The sequence below is a fragment of the Pyrus communis genome, chromosome 1 (genome assembly GCF_963583255.1).
Source record: "Pyrus communis chromosome 1, drPyrComm1.1, whole genome shotgun sequence".
Lineage (NCBI taxonomy): Eukaryota > Viridiplantae > Streptophyta > Magnoliopsida > Rosales > Rosaceae > Pyrus > Pyrus communis.
Genome location: NC_084803.1, coordinates 6,346,628 through 6,365,924, shown reverse-complemented (window position 1 = coordinate 6,365,924; position 19,297 = coordinate 6,346,628). Strand labels below are relative to the sequence as shown.

The following is a 19,297-nucleotide window of genomic DNA, read 5'->3' as shown; positions in this document are numbered from 1 at the left end:
CCACAACCAAGAGGATTATCTTCCCTTTTAATATTCTCCACCTAAAGGTCAACAAACCATCAGTCAAGTCCACAACCAAGAGGATTATCTTCCTTGTAAATTGGGGAATTAGGTGTGGCTGAAGGATGATGCAGGGTTTTTCCTCTGTTTTCGATTAATAGTCTTTATTTTCTCAATTAGATATTAGTTGGGTATTGTATTCTATTGTATTGCTCATCCAGATTTATTTGCTTTTATGAAAAGCCATCGTATTTCAATTTCCCTTGGGCGAGCAAATCTGCGCACTTCGATCCAATTATGCAGATAGAAAAGCACTTCTTTTCTTGTGGACTGATCTGTGCACTTTGACTTGAATTAATCATAAATTTTGCTGTAAGCAGTTATGGATACAAGTACAGCCCTTGAAGCCTCACCTTCGTCTTCACCGTCCTCTTCCTCCTCCTCCTCCTCCACCACCTCGTCCTCCTCGCCCTACGATGTATTCATGAGCTTTAGCGAAGACACGCGCAAAACCTTCACGGACCACCTCTACTGGACAATGAAAGACGCCGGAATTGACTTCTTTATGGAGGAGAACGAATCAATAAGAATAGGGGAAAATATATCAGACAAGGTGAAGCAAATAATCGAAGGGTCTAAGGTTTCGGTCATCGTCTTCTCAAGTAGGTATGCGGATTCCATCTGGTGTCTTGAGGAGCTGGTGCAGATCATGGAGTGCAGAAGAACACTGAAGCAAATGGTTCTGCCAATATTCTACGATCTTAGTCCGTCAGATGTTATAGGTACTTTTGAACTAGCATTTCAGAAGCATAGAGAGCGCTTCCATGAAGATACAGATATACAAGAAAAGCTACGGCGGTGGACAGGTGCTCTTACTGCAGCTGCAGGTTTGACAGTCCGGGTTTTCAGAACTACTAATGGGTAAGTACGTACTTTTCTCTGTTTGTTTGTTCATTATTTCTTTAAATCGTCATTAACAGTTATGCTTAGATTTGAGTTCTCTATCATTTCTTTTTATTTTTTTTCAATCCAATTCTTCTACCGAAATTCTCCTTCTAAATTTCATCAATCTTTCTAAATTTAATGTCAAAGTTGAATTGCTAGAGTTCAAGCCTTCTAAAGATATATGAGCTTGTTCTCCAATTTATTCTAGATGTGTGTGGCCTTATAGCTGCGCTCATTCAAATGGGAGCGGTGGTGCTCATGATTTAGGCATCGTTTAACAGTTCGGACTGTATTGACTATTTCAGTCGACTAGGATAATTAACCATCGACTAAATTAATAGGGCATTTGATACTCTACCAAATTAAAATGTTGACTATTTAATACAATGTTTGATATTATGCCGATCATCAAACTGTAATTATTTTTTATACAAAATTAATTTTAAAAAGATAATTGTTGAGAAGATAAATTATAAATCTAATTTTAGATAAAAACTTGGGTGCCTCAACTTTGATTAATTTCACTTAAAACAAAAACTTTGTCATGATACTTCCAGATTTCCCCAGATCCTTGCTTCTCACACATAAAAGCCAAAAATTCTCCATCTTCCTAGTGGGTAATCTCATGAGGCTAATGGTTTTTTAAGTAGTTGACAGTAAATGTTTGAGATGAACTCCGCATGTTCTTTTTACCAACCAAAAGTCTTGTGTTCAAGCCAAAGAAAGTAGAGAATTTGTGAAAAGGAGGTTAAAACTTAAAAGTCAAAAACTAATTTATTCCCCACGTCTTTGTGGTGTGTGTGTGTGTGTAATAAATAAATAAAAACTTGTTAAAAAGTTATAATGGCTTAAATAACTCGAAACACAATTTTTCATTTTCGTTCATTACCAATATAATGTTTAAGTATTTTTATACCTTTGAGTTCATTTTCTTTCATTATCAATGCAAAGAAAATAAATATGAATTTTTATTTTATATTTAAAATTTGACATATCATATGGAGTAATGTCCAAGTGTCATATAACTGTCAATTTAAATTTCATGTTCAAAATTTGACATTCCTTTTTGGAGATGATCTTATATGTCATTTCAAAAAACTTTAAAATATTTTTTAAAATTTATTTAATCTTTGCAGTTGCTAATAAATATTTGTGTACTTTTGCTTCATTTTCAAATATAACAACCAGGTATGAAGGAATGTTTATCAGGGAAATTATTGACAAGATCACTAAACTACTCCAAAGCCCGACTCCAATTGAAATAGCATTTACTGACAGCGCTAAGTCTCCCATTTCTACGCTTCCGGGGAAGTTACCTGGCACTGGATCTACTTCCGGCTCCAGCGAGTACCATTGCTCCAACTCCAAGAGGAGGTACGCGTCATTCATTACCCGCGCATTTTAGCTTACATTTCCTCTCCCCAGCTAAAATACACCTCCAGCACGGTTACCGAGACTATAAGAGTTGGTTGGTTTTTCCATAGTCTCAACGAACCATAAAAATGTTGGAAGTCTTTTGAGAACAAATGATACATTGGAGAATACCATATTCAAAGGAATTTAATGGTTGGTTCATTTAATCAAACATGGGAACTCTATGTGGTGCATGAACATATGGAGTTCCAAGGGTAATGCATTGGATGGTGCATTAGTGGTTCGACTTCCATTGATAGTGGAATAGTTAATTCTTGGACTCACTGGGATTTTCCATCCATGCATATGAATAGCGGTGGCATTTCACCATTGTAGATCATCCAAAAGACTATGAGTGAGAGTTCTAAGAGTTGTTCCACTCCAAGGTTGAGAGTGATAGTGTTCCACCATAAATTATGAGTTAGATTAACAGTGAGAGAGTGTTATATTTTCTTTTATTCATCAAGCCTTGTCTTTGGCTTGGTAAGATTGTTCTTGCCGTATCCATTATTTTAATATAGTGGAAGATTGATTGCTATCTTGTAGACGTAAGCAAAAATTGTTGAACCACCTAAATTCTTAGTGTCTATCTTTCCGCTTTACTTTTTATTTTTCCTTGTCATGTAATACCGTCAATCGTAACAGGAATGGACCCGGTCAGTATCCCGAGTCAGTTGCCGCCGATGGCGTTCCAGTGCCGTGCAAGAAATCACTCGTTCGACACCCGTCTCTTGTATGTTTCATTCATTCCTCTGCTTCTGCATTTTCCATTTGGGTTTCTTAGATGATTAGTGATTAATTGTATGTTTAAGCTGTTAATTATGTAGAAATGGCTTCTAGAATTTTGATTAATTAAGCTTACTTGCTATGAGTAGTTCTGTTTTTCGGAGTATTGAAGATCTGTTTTCGTAGCGATTAAATTGTCGAATATAAATTCTCTGGTCTTGGTGCAATTGTTGAATGTGTGAATGGGATTTTGCAGATGAAGACGAAAACAAAAGAGATGAAAGTTGAGCCGGGAGTTCAAGCAGAGGACTTTGAATCTGATTTCATTCCAATTGTCCGCTCCGGAGCATGGGCTGACATTGGGTGTCGTTTATGCATGGAAGATGTGTATGTCTGCGTGGACAATTTTATTGACGATTATGGGCTCAAGGATCATACCGATGGCCCAAGCGCCTTCTATGGGGTATTTATCGTCTTTCCACATGTTCTTACGAGTTTCCTAACACATTGTGCAATAACATTCTACTCTGAATTGTTTAGTTTTCATTTGTTGACTATATGCCTCAGTTCTTTAGAGGTAGATTTTTGTGGTGGTTGTTGATATTAAAACATATGTTTGGAACAATAACTATATGTGTTGCACTTGCTAGCTAATATATCCTTAGAATTTCCTAATTGAACATTCCTACCGTATTGGTTGCTCAGGTGTTTGATGGACATGGAGGAAAGCATGCGGCTGATTTTGCTTCATCCCATCTGCCGAAGTTCATTTTGGAGAATGAAGACTTCCCTACAGATATTGAACGGGTTGTCACTTCAGCATTTCTGCATACTGACACTGCCTTTAAGGAAGCTTGCACCTTGGATGCCAAACTTGCTTCTGGTACCACTGCATTGATAGCTCTTCTCATTGGAAGGTTGGATTTTTTTTTTCGTTTTCTCTACCTTGGAACTATTGATGCATGTATCATGACTGTTCAGACAGCCGACCCCGCTTAGTGGGATAAGGCTTGGTGGTGGTTGTTTGTTGTTTGTTTTCCTTTTTTTTCCTTGAATGAATTGTTGTCTTGTTTCAATGTAGATCAATGACACTAAAAGCATAATTGGGTTGTTACCCTAAATTGTAATTGTTGGTCTACTGCCTTCTGAAGCAAGCTCGGACTTAATTAGAGTACTTGGAAAGTTTAGGCTGCCTAGTAATATTCTGTTGAGATTAGTTTCTTCTTATGGGTGTGGGTAACTATGATCCAGTTGACCTGTTTAGTGTTTACCTAAGGTCAAGCATACGTGTTTAGTTGATTTATTGTGGTTCGATCTGTGTCTTCTCTGGTTAACCCGTTTATGTATGTCCTGAAATATTACAGATGTACCATGAGATGTGTGTCATTGATTAGTCATATGTTGATCTTAGTTTCTATTGCTAGGTTGTTGGTGGTTGCAAATGCTGGAGATTGTCGAGCAGTGCTGTGCCGCCGTGGAAAAGCAATTGAAATGTCAAGAGATCACAAACCAATTTGCAGCAAAGAGAAGCAACGGATCGAGGCATCTGGAGGACATGTGGATGATGGTTACCTTAATGGGCAACTTAGTGTTGCTCGTGCCTTGGGAGACTGGCATATGGAAGGGATGAAGGCCAGGGAGGGTGGGCCACTCAGTGCAGAGCCGGAACTTATGACCGCAAAGTTGACAGAGGAGGACGAATTCCTTATCATTGGTTGTGATGGGATCTGGGATGTGTTCAGGAGTCAAAATGCTGTGGATTTTGCTCGTCGGAGGCTTCAGGAGCACAATGACCCAGCCGCGTGTAGCAAGGATTTGGTTGATGAGGCATTGAAGAGGAAGAGCGCGGACAACTTAACTGCTGTCGTCGTCTGTTTCCAACCACAGCCTCCGCCTAATTTGATTGCCCCTCTCTCAATCTCAACATCTCCGAAAAATCTGGCATTCTTTCCAATGCAGCGCACTGATTCGCTTCCAGGATTTCAAACCTTGTCGGTAAATTCGGAATTGCCTGAAGCTTTGTGCAATTATCCAACTGTAAAGTTTGAAGCTTGGAAAGGCCAGTGACGATAGGTAGTGCAGTAAAATCATTGCCTCTTAGATCTAAAACTTCTAAAGAAGATATAGACCCGAGATCCTCAGGAATTGCATCATTTGTTAAATTGGAGTTCGCAAGAGAGAGATATTTAAGGCACTTCAGTTGTACTATGGAAGGGTGAACCTCGGACAAACTCTTGCAGTCTTTGAGTATCAATCTCTCGAGATTGGGGAGTTTTGAAAAGTCTGGTGATCTTTTTAGGCGACAGCAATGACCCAGATTAAGAAACTTCAATTTCTCAAGCCGCTGTGAGACAAAAACGAAAACAAAATTAAAATCCAAATAGAAGAGAGAAAGCATGATGTCAGTACTTACAAAACCTGGAAGAAAGAATCAATAGATTGGTTAAAATTATGCAGTACCACGTCGGAGTCCGTCCAAACTTGCATTTGGCTATGACTCAGGTCGACATCAACTAGGTTTGGTAGATTAAAATTTTCTGGCATGACCTCTAGAGGAAACTCAGGCCAACACAGCCATGTTAGCTTTTTGGAAAGATACGTGCAGTTTCCCATGAACTTCACGCCTTTCAGCATGAGCAACCTCAGTCTCCGCATCTCTCTAAGTGCTTCTGTACTGAAGCTAGGCTTGTCAGATTCATGCAAATCTAAAGTGAGTCCTTCAACGTCCTCCGTTCCCTGTTAGAAAAGAAAAAAAAAAATACGTAAGAAAGGGACTGCAAAAAGACGATTTATACACATGAAGCAAAGCCATGAATTGGATCCATCAAGTAAGAAGTAAATATGAAAAGGGTTATTTGTATGTGGGATATGCATACACTTATCTTTCATTGCATACATTCTTATACTACAATTTGATTGCAAATGTACTTACAGATATGTTACTCAATACATCTTTTACATCGTCCTGGTCCCACAATCTACAACGTTTTCCAGTGATGGTAGGAGATTTTGCACGTACAATTTCTCTGCCCATATCTCGAAGCAAATCATGCATTATAAGGTTGTTTCCTTCATCAACAGTTACAAGGCACCGATCATGGAGTTCTCCAATTCCTATATCTGGGTCGAAGTCACAGCCATCTAATATTGTCATGACATAGTCCTTGTTCATTCCAATAAAGAAACAAGATATGTCAAGGAATATAGCCTTCACGTCATCGTCAATTAGCCCATCGTAGCTCATTTTAAGCTTTTCATAAATCTTCCCATGGGGCTTTCTTTTCAATTTGCGCAGTGCACTTCTCCATTCTCTTTTGGTTTTTGAACTTAGATAAGAACCTAAAACTTCAAGCGCTAGTGGTAACCCTCCACAGTAATCAACAACCTTATTTGCGAGTTCGAGATATTCATCATCGTTAGGATGACTCTTCCTGAAGGCACGCCAACTAAGAAGCTGAAGAGCTTCTTCATTATTCATTGTTTGTGCCAAACATGTCTTATCGACTCTAATGAACTTTAGCAATTGTTCATCTCTTGTTGTTACAATAATTCTACTCCCTCGACCAAACGACTCGTGTTTTATAGCTAACTCTTCTAGTTGATCCACAGAGTCTACGTCATCAATTATGACAAGTACCTTTATGCCGCCAAGTCTTTTTTGTATCTCCTTGGTTCCTTGATCCACACTACTTACCTCTATGTTGGCCGGTTTCAAGATATCACAAAGAAGTTGGTTTTGCAGTTTAACCACACTCTCTTCCCTCACTTTTGAAAGGAAACTTTTACCTTCAAAGCTTTGATGAACTCTGTTGAAAATGGCTTTTGCAACCGTTGTCTTCCCCGTTCCAACCATGCCCAAAATTCCAACAATGCGCACATAATCTGATCCTCCAACATCTAAATCATTGATGATTTCTTGCACTCGAGAATCTATTCCAATTTCTTTGGCAGCCACGTTTAAGTATGTGTTGTTCAGTTTTCTAGTGATGTCGTTGACAATTTTCCTTATAAACTTACCTTCGTACCTGTTAACAAAAATTTCCAAAGTAAGAAGAAGTAAGAATCATAAACTGCAGGATTAAACTCAACTAATAACTTTGTCATGATAACAACAAAACAATGGCACATTATATTGATCCATGTGATTAGCTCAATTCGACCAAACTGATAGATCAAGCGTTTAGAAATACTCTCTCTCTCTCTCACTCACACACACACACACATCAGGTTTCTAATCTTTGCATTAGCAGCATTACAATGTGTAAACTGATCAAGGTTCTAAGCCCTATCATTTTATAGTTTATTGACATTTTGTAGTAGAGGCTTAAGAAAAGCCAACACTTGAAGTTGGTAAGTAAAGGTTGCTAAACCGAAACTAATACATCAACGTCGTAACTAGCATGATGGCGAACACGGGCTATAATCCAGGTAATTTTTTCGTGAAAAGTTTGAATATAATCCGCATATCAATATATATCTTAAAGTGTAATTCACCCAAATTAAGCCTAAGTCAAGTTAATTTGTATCTCTACTCAATTTATTAAAACAATCCCTTCATGACTCTAGTTTTTAATCTTAAGTCTCTATGGTTTATTGATTTCTCCATATTATCTCTTGAATTTTCGTCGAAAATTCTTTTTAGCAACCAACAAGTCACCCTATAACAATTTGCTAGCCCACCCTGGTAAAAATTTCTGGTTCCACACTTGTAATACATCATCCTGTAAAATACATGCTATGTATGTAAAAACAGTAAGTTAAAAAGTAACAGAGAAATTACCCATCAGTGTTTCTAAGGTTCCCACCACACAAATTTGCAGCTTCAGTAAAAGCAGATCTCCACCTCTGGACTTTATCTGTATCTCCATGGAAGCGCTCTGCATGCTTCTGAAATGCTTCTGCAACAGTACCAGTCTGGTTCCTAACATCCGTCGGATCGACGTTGTAGAATATTGGCAGAACAATTTGCCCAAGTGTTCTTCTGCACTCCATGATCTTCTCCAGCTCCTCAAGGCACCATCGGGATTCCGCGTACCGTTTCGAGAAGATGACGACGGACATCCTGGACCGTCTGATCGCTTCCACCAGTTCATCTGTTATGTTTTCTCCTCTTGGAAGTTCGTTCTCGTCAATGAAGACGTTGACTTTGTTGTCTTTTAATGTCCAGTAGAGGTTGTCGGTGAAGGTCCGGCGCGTGTCTTCGCCTCTAAAGCTCAAGAACACGTCGTGCTTCCATTGTTTCGAGGAAGAGGGTGAAGATGCAGAGGAGGGATCAACGGTTGTGATGGTAGTGTCCATTGATTGTTGTTGGCAGAGCTTGTGGTTTTCCCAGATGATCTGCAAATACCAAGTCAACTACTCGCATCACGAAGGGAAAGTGTTTTTCCCATCCACAGCTTTAAAGTAATATTATTTTTATCACATCTGACGTGGACAGCCACATTATTTGAAAAATTTACAGAAACCCAATTGAATGAATAAGAAAGACTCCTCGTATACCACAATTATCATTTAATTAACTAGTTTTTCTTAATTATTAGTTTATTAAATAATAAACTAAATTTAAAAATCTGATTAATTCAAATGATGTGGTTGTCCACATCAAATGCCATATAAGGTGGTATGAAAATGTGGTATAAAAACATAGTATGAATAACATTACTCTTAAATTAAAGTCAACAGACCACCTAAAGGAGAGATTTTTCAGTGTGACCGTCATACGAGATCGTACATCACATGTTCTTATATAAACGGTGGGATATGTGTGTTAAAAGATTAATAACTTAAAAATTAAAATTTTCCACCACTTACATAAAAACACTTGGTGTATCATACGTGTTCCCGTCACAACTAAAAATTTCTCCACCTAAAGGTCAACAAACCATCAATCAAGTCCACAACCAAGAGGATTCTCTTCCCTCTTAATCTCTTTATACTCTCTTCCTATTTGAACTGTTACGATTAAGTCACGTCAACATCTTATATTGATTTTTTTTTTATAAAAATAATAAGACAAAAAATAAAATTTGAGAGGAGGGGAGGGAATGGGATGAAAGTAAGAAGAGAGAGATCTTAGGTTCGAATCTTGTGGATGGAAAATTCGATACCAAATTAAGTTGTCCATTGTGTGGCTTAACCGAACTCCACCTCTTCTTAGTATAAAAATACCGATGTACTTTAAAAAAAAATAATCTAATTATTCACTTCTTTGTGCACAATTCAATTTTTAGAGTGTCACTGTTCACTTCTTCGTGCACAGTGATGAAAAGATGTTGAACCATTGCATGACGGTGTAAATTCAAACTTTGTTGATGATTAATCTAACAAAACATATCACCTGAAAAAAAAAAATATATATATATATATACACACACATGTATACACTTCTTTGTCGTTTCTATTTTGTTGACTTTTCGTTAAGACGTAACTAGGGATCTTATATAGAACCCACTCTGTCATCATTCAACCATTTTAACCGTTCATCTTTTAAATATTTCTTAAAAATTATTTTTATCAAAATCAACAATTTTGAAATTATTTGACAGTTGAATTAAATGACAGTAATATCATGTTTCTTGAAAAAATCGTATTTATCTATTTTTTTTTTACCATAATTAAATGTCTTAATAATAATAATTATTTTTAAATATTTTGTAAAAATAATTTATAAACAATGTACTAAAATATAAATAATTTAAATCGTGAAAAAAAATGTTAGGAAACAAGCACATTCTCAAATGAAATTATTTGAAGATCCCTCAACGGAAACAAAGTCAACGGAAGTGAAGGGACAAGAAGGATATTGCTTATTGTCTCCAGCTCTCCAGCTCTCCACCTCTCCACCTCCTCCCTCTTTCTTATTCCTTGCTCTGCAAATCTTTCATCTTGTAAATTGGGGAATTAGGTGTGGCTGAAGGATCATGCAGGTTTTTTCCTCTGTTTTCGATTAATAGTCTTTATTTTCTCAATTAGATATTAGTTGGGTATTGTATTCTATTGTATTGCTTATCCAGATTTATTTGCTTTTTTGAAAAGCCATCGTATTTCAATTCCCCTTGGGCGAGCAAATCTGCGCACTTCGATCCAATTATGTAGATAGAAAAGCACTTCTTTTCTTGTCGACTGATCTGTGCACTTTGACTTGAATTAATCATAAATTTTGCTGTAAGCAGTTATGGATACAAGTACAGCCCTTGAAGCCTCACCTTCATCTTCACCGTCCTCTTCCTCCTCCTCCTCCTCCACCACGTCCTCCTCCTCACCCTACGATGTATTCATGAGCTTTAGCGAAGACACGCGCAAAACCTTCACGGACCACCTCTACTGGACAATGAAAGACGCCGGAATTGACTTCTTTATGGAGGAGAACGAATCAATAAGAAGAGGGGAAAATATATCAGACAAGGTGAAGCAAATAATCGAAGGGTCTAAGGTTTCGGTCATCGTCTTCTCAAGTAGGTATGCGGATTCCATCTGGTGTCTTGAGGAGCTGGTGCAGATCATGGAGTGCAGAAGAACACTGAAGCAAATGGTTCTGCTAATATTCTACGATCTTAGTCCGTCAGATGTTATAGGTACTTTTGTACTAGCATTTCAGAAGCATAGAGAGCGCTTCCATGAAGATACAGATATACAAGAAAAGCTACGGCGGTGGACAGGTGCTCTTACTGCAGCCGCAGGTTTGAAAGTCTGGACAGATGATCTTACTGCAGCAGCAGGTTTGACAGTCCGGGTTTTCAGAACGACTAATGGGTAAGTACGTACTTTTCGCTGTTTGTTTGTTCATTATTTCTTTAAATCGTCATTAACAGTCATGCTTGGATTTGAGTTCTCTATCATTTCTTTTTTATTTCTTTTTCAATCCAATTCTTCTCCCGAAATTCTCCTTCTAAATTTCATCCATTTCTCTAAATTTAATGTCAAAATTGAATTGCTAGAGTTCAAGCCTTCTAAAGATATATGAGCTTGTTCTCCAATTTATTCTAGATGTGTGTGGCCTTATAGCTGCGCTCATTCAAATGGGGACGGTGGTGCTCATGATTTAGGCCTCGTTTGACAGTTCGGACTGTATTGACTATTTCAATCGACTAGGATAATTAGTCATCGACTAAATTAATCGGGCATTTGATACTCTACCAGATTAAAATGTTGAGTATTTAATACAATGTTTGATATTGTGCCGATCATCAAACTGTAATTATTTTTTATACAAAATTAATTTTAAAAAGATAATTGTTGAGAAGATAAATTATAAATCTAATTTTAGATAAAAACTTGGGTGCCTCGACTTTGATTAATTTCACTTAAAACAAAAACTTTGTAATGATACTTCCAGATTTCCCCAGATCCTTGCTTCTCACACATAAAAGCCAAAAATTCTCCATCTTCCTAGTGGGTAATCTCATGAGGCTAATGGTTTTTTAAGTAGTTGACAGTAAATGTTTGAGATGAACTCCGCATGTCCTTTTTACCAACCAAAAGTCTTGTGTTCAAGCCAAAGAAAGTAGAGAATTTGTGAAAAGGAGGTTGAAACTTAAAAAGTCAAAAACTAAATTATTCCCCACGTCTTTGTGGTGTGTGTGTACATATATAATAAATAAATAAAAACTTGTTAAAAAGTTATAATGGCTTAAATAACTCGAAACACAATTTTTCATTTTCGTTCATTACCAATATAATGTTTAAATATTTTTATACCTTTGAGTTCATTTTCTTTCATTATCAATGCAAAGAAAATAAATATGAATTTTTATTTTATATTTTATATTTAAAATTTAACATATCAGATGGAGTGATGTCCAAGTGTCATATAACTGTCAATTTAAATTTCATGTTCAAAATTTAACATTCTTTTTTGGAGATGATCTTATATGTCATTTCAAAAAACTTTAAAATATTTTTTAAAATTTGTTTAATCTTTGCGGTTGCTAATAAATATTTGTGTACTTTCGCTTCATTTTCAAATATAACAACCAGGTACGAAGGAATGTTTATCAGGGCAATTATTGACGAGATCACTAAACTACTCCAAAGCCCGACTCCAATTGAAATAGCATTTACGGACAGCGCTAAGTCTCCCCTTTCTACGCTTCCGGGGAAGTTACCTGGCACGGGATCTGCTTCCGGCTCCGGCGAGTACCATTGCTCCAACTCCAAGAGGAGGTACGCGTCATTCATTACCCGCGCATTTTAGTTTACATTTCCTCTCCCCAGCTAAAATACGCCTCTAGCACGGTTACTGAGACTATAAGAGTTGGTTGGTTTTTCCATAGTCTCAACGAACCATAAAAGTGTTGGAAGTCTTTTGAGAACAAATGATACATTGGAGAATACCATATTCAAAGGAATTTAATGGTTGGTTCATTTAATCAAACATGGGAACTCTATGTGGTGCATGAACATATGGAGTTCCAAGGGTAATGCATTGGATGGTGCATTAGTGGTTCGACTTCCATTGATAGTGGAATAGTTAATTCTTGGACTCACTGGGATTTTCCATCCATGCATATGAATAGCGGTGGCATTTCACCATTGTAGATCATCCAAAAGACTATGAGTGAGAGTTCTAAGAGTTGTTCCACTCCAAGGTTGAGAGTGAGCATGTTCCACCATAAATTATGAGTTAGATTAACAGTGTGAGAGTGTTATATTTTTTTTTATTCATCAAGCCTTGTCTTTGGCTTGGTAAGATTGTTCTTGCCGTATCCATTATTTTAATATAGTGAAAGATTGATTGCTGTCTTGTAGACGTAAGCAAAAATTGTTGAACCACGTAAATTCTTAGTGTCTATCTTTCCGCTTTACTTTTTTTTTTTCCTTGTCATGTAATACCGTCAATCCTAACAGGAATGGACCCAGTCAGTATCCCGAGTCAGTTGCTAGGCATCAATGGTTGTAGCACGCGTTGAGGCTAACACAATAAGATGCGCCTGGCGTATTAATTCGACTTTCGAATAGTAAAAAGTTTGTTTTCTTGTTTTCCAGCGTTTGGGAAAAAGATTTTTGTTGTTTAATTTTTTAATATACTAGGGAGACTAAATTTGTAGACAAAATTTTGCAAACTAAATGACATGGAAGTTGATGATTGACTCATTCTTATTGATGACACATCGTTTAGTTTGCAAAATTTGTCTACAAATTAGTCTCCCTAGCATTAAATTAACAATAATGTTATTCTTACCACAATTTTATACCACATTTCTTTATTATCTTAAGTGACAAATGAGTTGGACAACCACATTATCTAAATTAATTAGCATTTAATCAAAATGTTAATCAATAATTAATAAAAATATTATTGATTAAATGATGATTGTGGTATACGAGGAGTCTTCATCTTCCACCTAAGATTATTTAAGTGTTTTAATTAATAAAAATATTGAAATTAAATGATGTAACTTGTCCAACTCATCTGCCACCTAAGATGGTTAAAAAATGTGGTCTAAAATTGTGGTAAGAATAACATTGCTCTTAAATTAAGAATAATGTTATGAAGACAAAATTTATAACCTAAATGATGTATCAGCAATAAGAATAATTTCTCTAAAATTGCTCTTAATTTTGACCGACGACTAAAAATCCCTAAACTTGTTTATATATTCTATTTTTTTTATTTAAAAAATTAATCAATTAATTGCTGTAATGTTTGGTAATTCAGGAAAAAGCAGGTGAAGAAAACGATTCGGGTGCCGGCGATAAGTTCAAAAATCAAGGATATTCCAGCGGACGAGTACACCTGGAGAAAGTACGGTCAGAAGCCGATCAAAGGCTCGCCTTACACAAGGTACTCAATTTAAATCCGAGCCGTTGATTTGGTAATGAAATGAAAAATCGGGACGCGATATGATCGGACGGTGAGAATTGAATCTGACGTTTGCTTAATTGTTTATGTTGAACAGGGGATATTACAGGTGCACTATGGTAAGTGGGTGCCCGGCGAGGAAACACGTGGACCAAGCTCCGGATGATCCGAAGGTGCTGATCGTAACGTACGAGGGGGAGCACCGGCACGGGCCGGAGAAGGAGGAGTTGGTGTTGAGACAACGTGAGTGAAAGTGGGTAGAAAGAGGAATTTGCGAGTTGAAGAAGAGACGAAAAATAAAGGCAGAAGATGTGTTGAAGACTAAGATGCTAATCCTTGTTACTATTTTGGGGTTTTTATTACCTTGTAGTTTAAGAGCGTTTTCATATATAAATAATTGACAAGGATCCTCACCGGATCATATCTTCCCGGACCTGGGGATGAACTGAAAACAAAGATAAAACATTGATAAGGATCAACTCTATGCTTGTTGAGAAAGATGTCCAACAGAAGGCAGATGAGTCAAGTCTCATAGATTATAATCTAATTGTTCTTCCTTCAACTGCATGTAGTTGTAGGATAATACTGTTCTGTGTCCATTTTATTAACAAGGGTTCGTTAATCGTGATACATGAACTCATTCGGAAAGAGCAATTCATCAACATAAAGGCTCTGAACCTCAGTAGATGCAAAGGTCAATCCTTTCAATCTAATAATTTATAAACAAACAAATTGCTCGTGTTTCAGAATGCTGTGTCTCTGCGTCTCAGCACTCTCACCGATAGGAGGACGCACTTGCACTTTGTTTTCTTATTCGAAACAATGTGGAGTTGGACCTTACTTTGCTAGTTCAATCTTCATATGCAAGTGCAACACCACATTCAAGTCAGAAGATCAACTGATTCCGAATTTGTACTTCTGATCAGTTCCGCTTGAAGAACAATTAACGGATACCAGTACAGCACTTGGAGCCTTCTCTTCATCCTCACCATCTCCCCCCTCCTCAAAGGTCGCATCAAATTCCATGCAGCTTTTGTGGTTTTGAACTACAATGCAATTATATTCCCCGGCAACAGTTCCCTCTGCATTACTGAGATCAAACCTTATTCTTTTGTGAGATCGATTCTCATCGTATGAGTCATCACCAGGTCTTGCTGCCTCATGATCTCTGCCTTCCTTGTATTCACTTGAATATGACCTGGACTCACAGTCAAGCGTATATTCATTGATTTCCTCCTTAGGCTGGACACCCCTTAACCATGAAGGTCCAGGAAGAAAAAGGCCACCATTTCCGCTCGCACTCCATCCCTATACCATGCGCAGCAAGATTTGTAAGAGCAATTAATACATGCATGTATGCATACATAAGAGCGAGAGAGAGAGAGAGAGAGAGAGAGAGAGAGAGAGAGAGAGAGAGGACCCGTTGGATTGCTTCCAGAAAAGCATCATTGAGATTGGTGCACCCTTCCATATGAATCCTTGTCATGGAGGTTAACGACTTATCCAGGCCTGGAATTTCAGTGAGTTTGGGGGAGTAATTCAGATGCAATTCTCTCAATCTCGACATCTCCGAAAAATCTGGCATTCTTTCCAATGCAACGCACTGATTCGCTTCCAGGATTTCCAACCTTGTCGGTAAATTCGGAATTGCCTGAAGCTTTGTGCAATTATCCAACTGTAAAGTTTGAAGCTTGGAAAGGCCAGTGACGATAGGTAGTGCAGTAAAATCATTGCCTCTTAGATCTAAAACTTCCAAAGAAGACATAGACCCGAGATCCTCAGGAATTGCATCATTTGTTAAATTGGAGTTCGCAAGAGAGAGATATTTAAGGCACTTCAGTTGTACTATGGAAGGGTGAACCTCGGACAAACTCTTGCAGTCTTTGAGTATCAATCTCTCGAGATTGGGGAGTTTTGAAAAGTCTGGTGATCTTTTTAGGCGACAGCAATGACCCAGATTAAGAAACTTCAATTTCTCAAGCCGCTGTGAGACAAAAACGAAAACAAAATTAAAATCCAAACAGAAGAGAGAAAGCATGATGTCAGTACTTACAAAACCTGGAAGAAAGAATCAATAGGTTGGTTAAAATTATGCAGTACCACGTCGGAGTCCGTCCAAACTTGCATTTGGCTATGACTCAGGTCGACATCAACTAGGTTTGGTAGATTAAAATTTTCTGGCATGACCTCTAGAGGAAACTCAGGCCAACACAGCCATGTTAGCTTTTTGGAAAGATACGTGCAGTTTCCCGTGAACTTCACACCTTTCAGCATGAGCAACCTCAGTCTCCGCATCTCTCTAAGTGCTTCTGTACTGAAGCTAGGCTTGTCAGATTCATGCAAATCTAAAGTGAGTCCTTCAACGTCCTCCGTTCCCTGTTAGAAAAGAAAAAAAAATACGTAAGAAAGGGACTGCGAAAAGACGATTTATACACATGAAGCAAAGCCATGAATTGGATCCATCAAGTAAGAAGTAAATATCAAAAGGGTTATTTGTATGTGGGATATGCATACACTTATCTTTCATTGCATACATTCTTATACTACAATTTGATTGCAAATGTACTTACAGATATGTTACTCAATACGTCTTTTACATCGTCCTGGTCCCACAATCTACAACGTTTTCCAGTGATGGTAGGAGATTTTGCACGTACAATTTCTCTGCCCATATCTCGAAGCAAATCATGCATTATAAGGTTGTTTCCTTCATCAACAGTTACAAGGCACCGATCATGGAGTTCTCCAATTCCTATATCTGGGTCGAAGTCACAGCCATCTAATATTGTCATGACATAGTCCTTGTTCATTCCAATAAAGAAACAAGATATGTCAAGGAATATAGCCTTCACGTCATCGTCAATTAGCCCATCGTAGCTCATTTTAAGCTTTTCATAAATCTTCCCATGAGGCTTTCTTTTCAATTTGCGCAGTGCACTTCTCCATTCTCTTTTGGTTTTTGAACTTAGATAAGAACCTAAAACTTCAAGCGCTAGTGGTAACCCTCCACAGTAATCAACAACATTATTTGCGAGTTCGAGATATTCATCATCGTTAGGATGACTCTTCCTGAAGGCACGCCAACTAAGAAGCTGAAGAGCTTCTTCATTATTCATTGTTTGTGCCAAACACGTCTTATCGACTCTAATGAACTTTAGCAATTGTTCATCTCTTGTTGTTACAATAATTCTACTCCCTCGACCAAACGACTCGTGTTTTATAGCTAACTCTTCTAGTTGATCCACAGAGTCTACGTCATCAATTATGACAAGTACCTTTATGCCGCCAAGTCTTTTTTGTATCTCCTTGGTTCCTTGATCCACACTACTTACCTCTATGTTGGCCGGTTTCAAGATATCACAAAGAAGTTGGTTTTGCAGTTTAACCACACTCTCTTCCCTCACTTTTGAAAGGAAACTTTTACCTTCAAAGCTTTGATGAACTCTGTTGAAAATGGCTTTTGCAACTGTTGTCTTCCCCGTTCCAACCATGCCCAAAATTCCAACAATGCGCACATATTCTGATCCTCCAACATCTAAATCATTGATGATTTCTTGCACTCGAGAATCTATTCCAATTTCTTTGGCAGCCACGTTTAAGGATGTGTTGTTCAGTTTTCTAGTGATGTCGTTGACAATTTTCCTTATAAACTTACCTTCGTACCTGTTAACAAAAATTTCCAAAGTAAGTAAGAAGAAGTAAGAATCATAAACTGCAGGATTAAACTCAACTAATAACTTTGTCATGATAACAACAAAACAATGGCACATTATATTGATCCATGTGATTAGCTCAATTCGACCAAACTGATAGATCAGGCGTTTAGAAATACTCTCTCTCTCTCTCTCTCTCTCTCTCTCTCTCTCTCTCTCTCTCTCTCACACACACACACACATCAGGTTTCTAATCTTTGCATTAGCAGCATTACAATGTGTAAACTGATCAAGGTTCTAAGCCCTATCATTTTATAGTTTATTGACATTTTGTAGTAGAGGCTTAAGAAAAGCCAACACTTGAAGTTGGTAATTAAAGGTTGCTAAACCAAAACTAATACATCAATGTCGTAGCTAGCATGATGGCGAACACGGGCTATAATCCAGGTAGTTTTTTCGTGAAAAGTTCGAATATAATCCGCATATCAATATATATCTTCAAGTGTAATTCACCCAAATTAAGCCTAACTCAAGTTAATTTGTATGTTTACTCAATTTATTAAAACAATTCCTTCATGACTCTAGTTTTTAATCTTAAGTCTCTATGGCTTATTGATTTCTCCATATTATCTCTTGAATTTCCGTCGAAAATTCTTTTTAGCAACCAACAAGTCACCCTATAACAATTTGCTAGCCCACCCTGGTAAAAATTTCTGGTTCCACACTTGTAATACATCATCCTGTAAAATACATGCTATGTATGTAAAAACAGTAAGTTAAAAAGTAACAGAGAAATTACCCATCAGTGTTTCTAAGGTTCCCACCACACAAATTTGCAGCTTCAGTAAAAGCAGATCTCCACCTCTGGACTTTATCTGTATCTCCATGGAAGCGCTCTGCATGCTTCTGAAATGCTTCTGCAACAGTACCAGTCTGGTTCCTAACATCCGTCGGATCGACGTTGTAGAATATTGGCAGAACAATTTGCCCAAGTGTTCTTCTGCACTCCATGATCTTCTCCAGCTCCTCAAGCACCATCGGGATTCCGCGTACCGTTTCGAGAAGATGACGACGGACATCCTTGACAGTCTGATCGCTTCCACCAGTTCATCTGTTATGTTTTCTCCTCTTGGAAGTTCATTCTCGTCAATGAAGACGTTGACTTTGTTGTCTTTTAATGTGCAGTAGAGGTTGTCGGTGAAGGTCCGGCGCGTGTCTTCGCCTCTAAAGCTCAAGAACACGTCGTGCTTCCATTGTTTCGAGGAGAAGGGTGAAGATGCGGAGGATGGATCGACGGTTGTGATGGTAGTATCCATTGATTGTTGTTGGCGGAGCTTCTTGTTTTCCCAGATGATCTGCAAAATTGCAAATACCAAGACAACAACTCGCTTCAGTCCACCTAAATCAAGAAGGGAAAGTGCTTTTCCATCCGAAGTTTAAATCCTATTTTACCCTCATCAGCAAATTAAATTACAGCATCTCCAACTGTCACTACAAATGTAACTAACTCTTCACGTACAAGTTTGTTAATTTAGGGGTAATTTGAAGTGCGTAAAATTTGCAACTTTGCAATATTGTTCTCCGACACTAAAATTTAAAGAACGATGTTTGTGTTCCCTCCATTAGGGTATCTACTTATCCCTTCACTTACGGATAATGTATCTTCACCGTATAAACATTATAATCAGAATCATTTATTTTTTTTATCATCATTCTAAAGATCATGTATCAAAAAATTATTCAACATAAAACAAATGAT

General features: G+C 37.6%; 3 protein-coding genes and 1 pseudogene across 4 annotated transcripts; 2 read left to right on the top strand and 2 right to left on the bottom strand.

The window, feature by feature from the left end:
• The first annotated feature begins 89 nt into the window (after nucleotides 1–89).
• On the top strand, nucleotides 90–5,404 carry LOC137731234 (probable protein phosphatase 2C 22). Its single transcript, XM_068470339.1, has 6 exons — nucleotides 90–921; nucleotides 2,134–2,319; nucleotides 3,004–3,091; nucleotides 3,341–3,547; nucleotides 3,790–4,001; nucleotides 4,509–5,404. Exons 1-6 carry the CDS (start codon nucleotides 383–385, stop codon nucleotides 5,149–5,151), a joined length of 1,875 nt encoding a protein of 624 aa, XP_068326440.1. The 5' UTR covers nucleotides 90–382; the 3' UTR covers nucleotides 5,152–5,404.
• Nucleotides 5,405–5,976: 572 nt separating this feature from the next.
• Nucleotides 5,977–8,456, bottom strand: LOC137731245 (disease resistance protein RUN1-like). Its single transcript, XM_068470347.1, has 2 exons — nucleotides 7,865–8,456; nucleotides 5,977–7,109 (listed from the first exon to the last, which is right to left on the bottom strand). The coding sequence occupies exons 1-2, from the start codon at nucleotides 8,380–8,382 to the stop codon at nucleotides 5,990–5,992; spliced, it is 1,638 nt and encodes a 545-aa protein (XP_068326448.1). The 5' UTR covers nucleotides 8,383–8,456; the 3' UTR covers nucleotides 5,977–5,989.
• Nucleotides 8,457–9,871: 1,415 nt separating this feature from the next.
• On the top strand, nucleotides 9,872–14,426 carry LOC137731255 (disease resistance protein RUN1-like). Of its 2 annotated transcripts, XM_068470359.1 has the most exons (5): nucleotides 9,872–10,010; nucleotides 10,257–10,836; nucleotides 12,061–12,246; nucleotides 13,742–13,867; nucleotides 13,983–14,422. In XM_068470359.1, exons 2-5 carry the CDS (start codon nucleotides 10,259–10,261, stop codon nucleotides 14,134–14,136), a joined length of 1,044 nt encoding a protein of 347 aa, XP_068326460.1. In that variant the 5' UTR covers nucleotides 9,872–10,010; nucleotides 10,257–10,258; the 3' UTR covers nucleotides 14,137–14,422. The 2 variants fall into 2 exon arrangements, with proteins under 2 accessions (XP_068326460.1, XP_068326464.1); XM_068470363.1 differs by lacking the exon at nucleotides 9,872–10,010 and having other exon boundaries at nucleotides 10,026–10,836; nucleotides 13,983–14,426.
• A 3-nt stretch (nucleotides 14,427–14,429) lies between these two features.
• LOC137731225 (disease resistance protein RUN1-like) lies at nucleotides 14,430–18,921 on the bottom strand (annotated as a pseudogene).
• Nucleotides 18,922–19,297: the final 376 nt, after the last annotated feature.

Excerpts from the sequence above, each read along its gene's own strand:
- LOC137731234 (XM_068470339.1), top strand. The coding sequence starts at position 383 with ATGGATACAAGTACAGCCCTTGAAGCCTCACCTTCGTCTTCACCGTCC. Across the intron at positions 922-2,133 it reads GTTTTCAGAACTACTAATGG|GTATGAAGGAATGTTTATCA; the intron begins GTAAGTACGTAC and ends TATAACAACCAG. Across the intron at positions 2,320-3,003 it reads TGCTCCAACTCCAAGAGGAG|GAATGGACCCGGTCAGTATC; the intron begins GTACGCGTCATT and ends CAATCGTAACAG.
- LOC137731245 (XM_068470347.1), bottom strand. The coding sequence starts at position 8,382 with ATGGACACTACCATCACAACCGTTGATCCCTCCTCTGCATCTTCACCC. Across the intron at positions 7,110-7,864 it reads AACCTTAGAAACACTGATGG|GTACGAAGGTAAGTTTATAA; the intron begins GTAATTTCTCTG and ends TTTTGTTAACAG.
- LOC137731255 (XM_068470363.1), top strand. The coding sequence starts at position 10,259 with ATGGATACAAGTACAGCCCTTGAAGCCTCACCTTCATCTTCACCGTCC. Across the intron at positions 10,837-12,060 it reads GTTTTCAGAACGACTAATGG|GTACGAAGGAATGTTTATCA; the intron begins GTAAGTACGTAC and ends TATAACAACCAG. Across the intron at positions 12,247-13,741 it reads TGCTCCAACTCCAAGAGGAG|GAAAAAGCAGGTGAAGAAAA; the intron begins GTACGCGTCATT and ends TTGGTAATTCAG.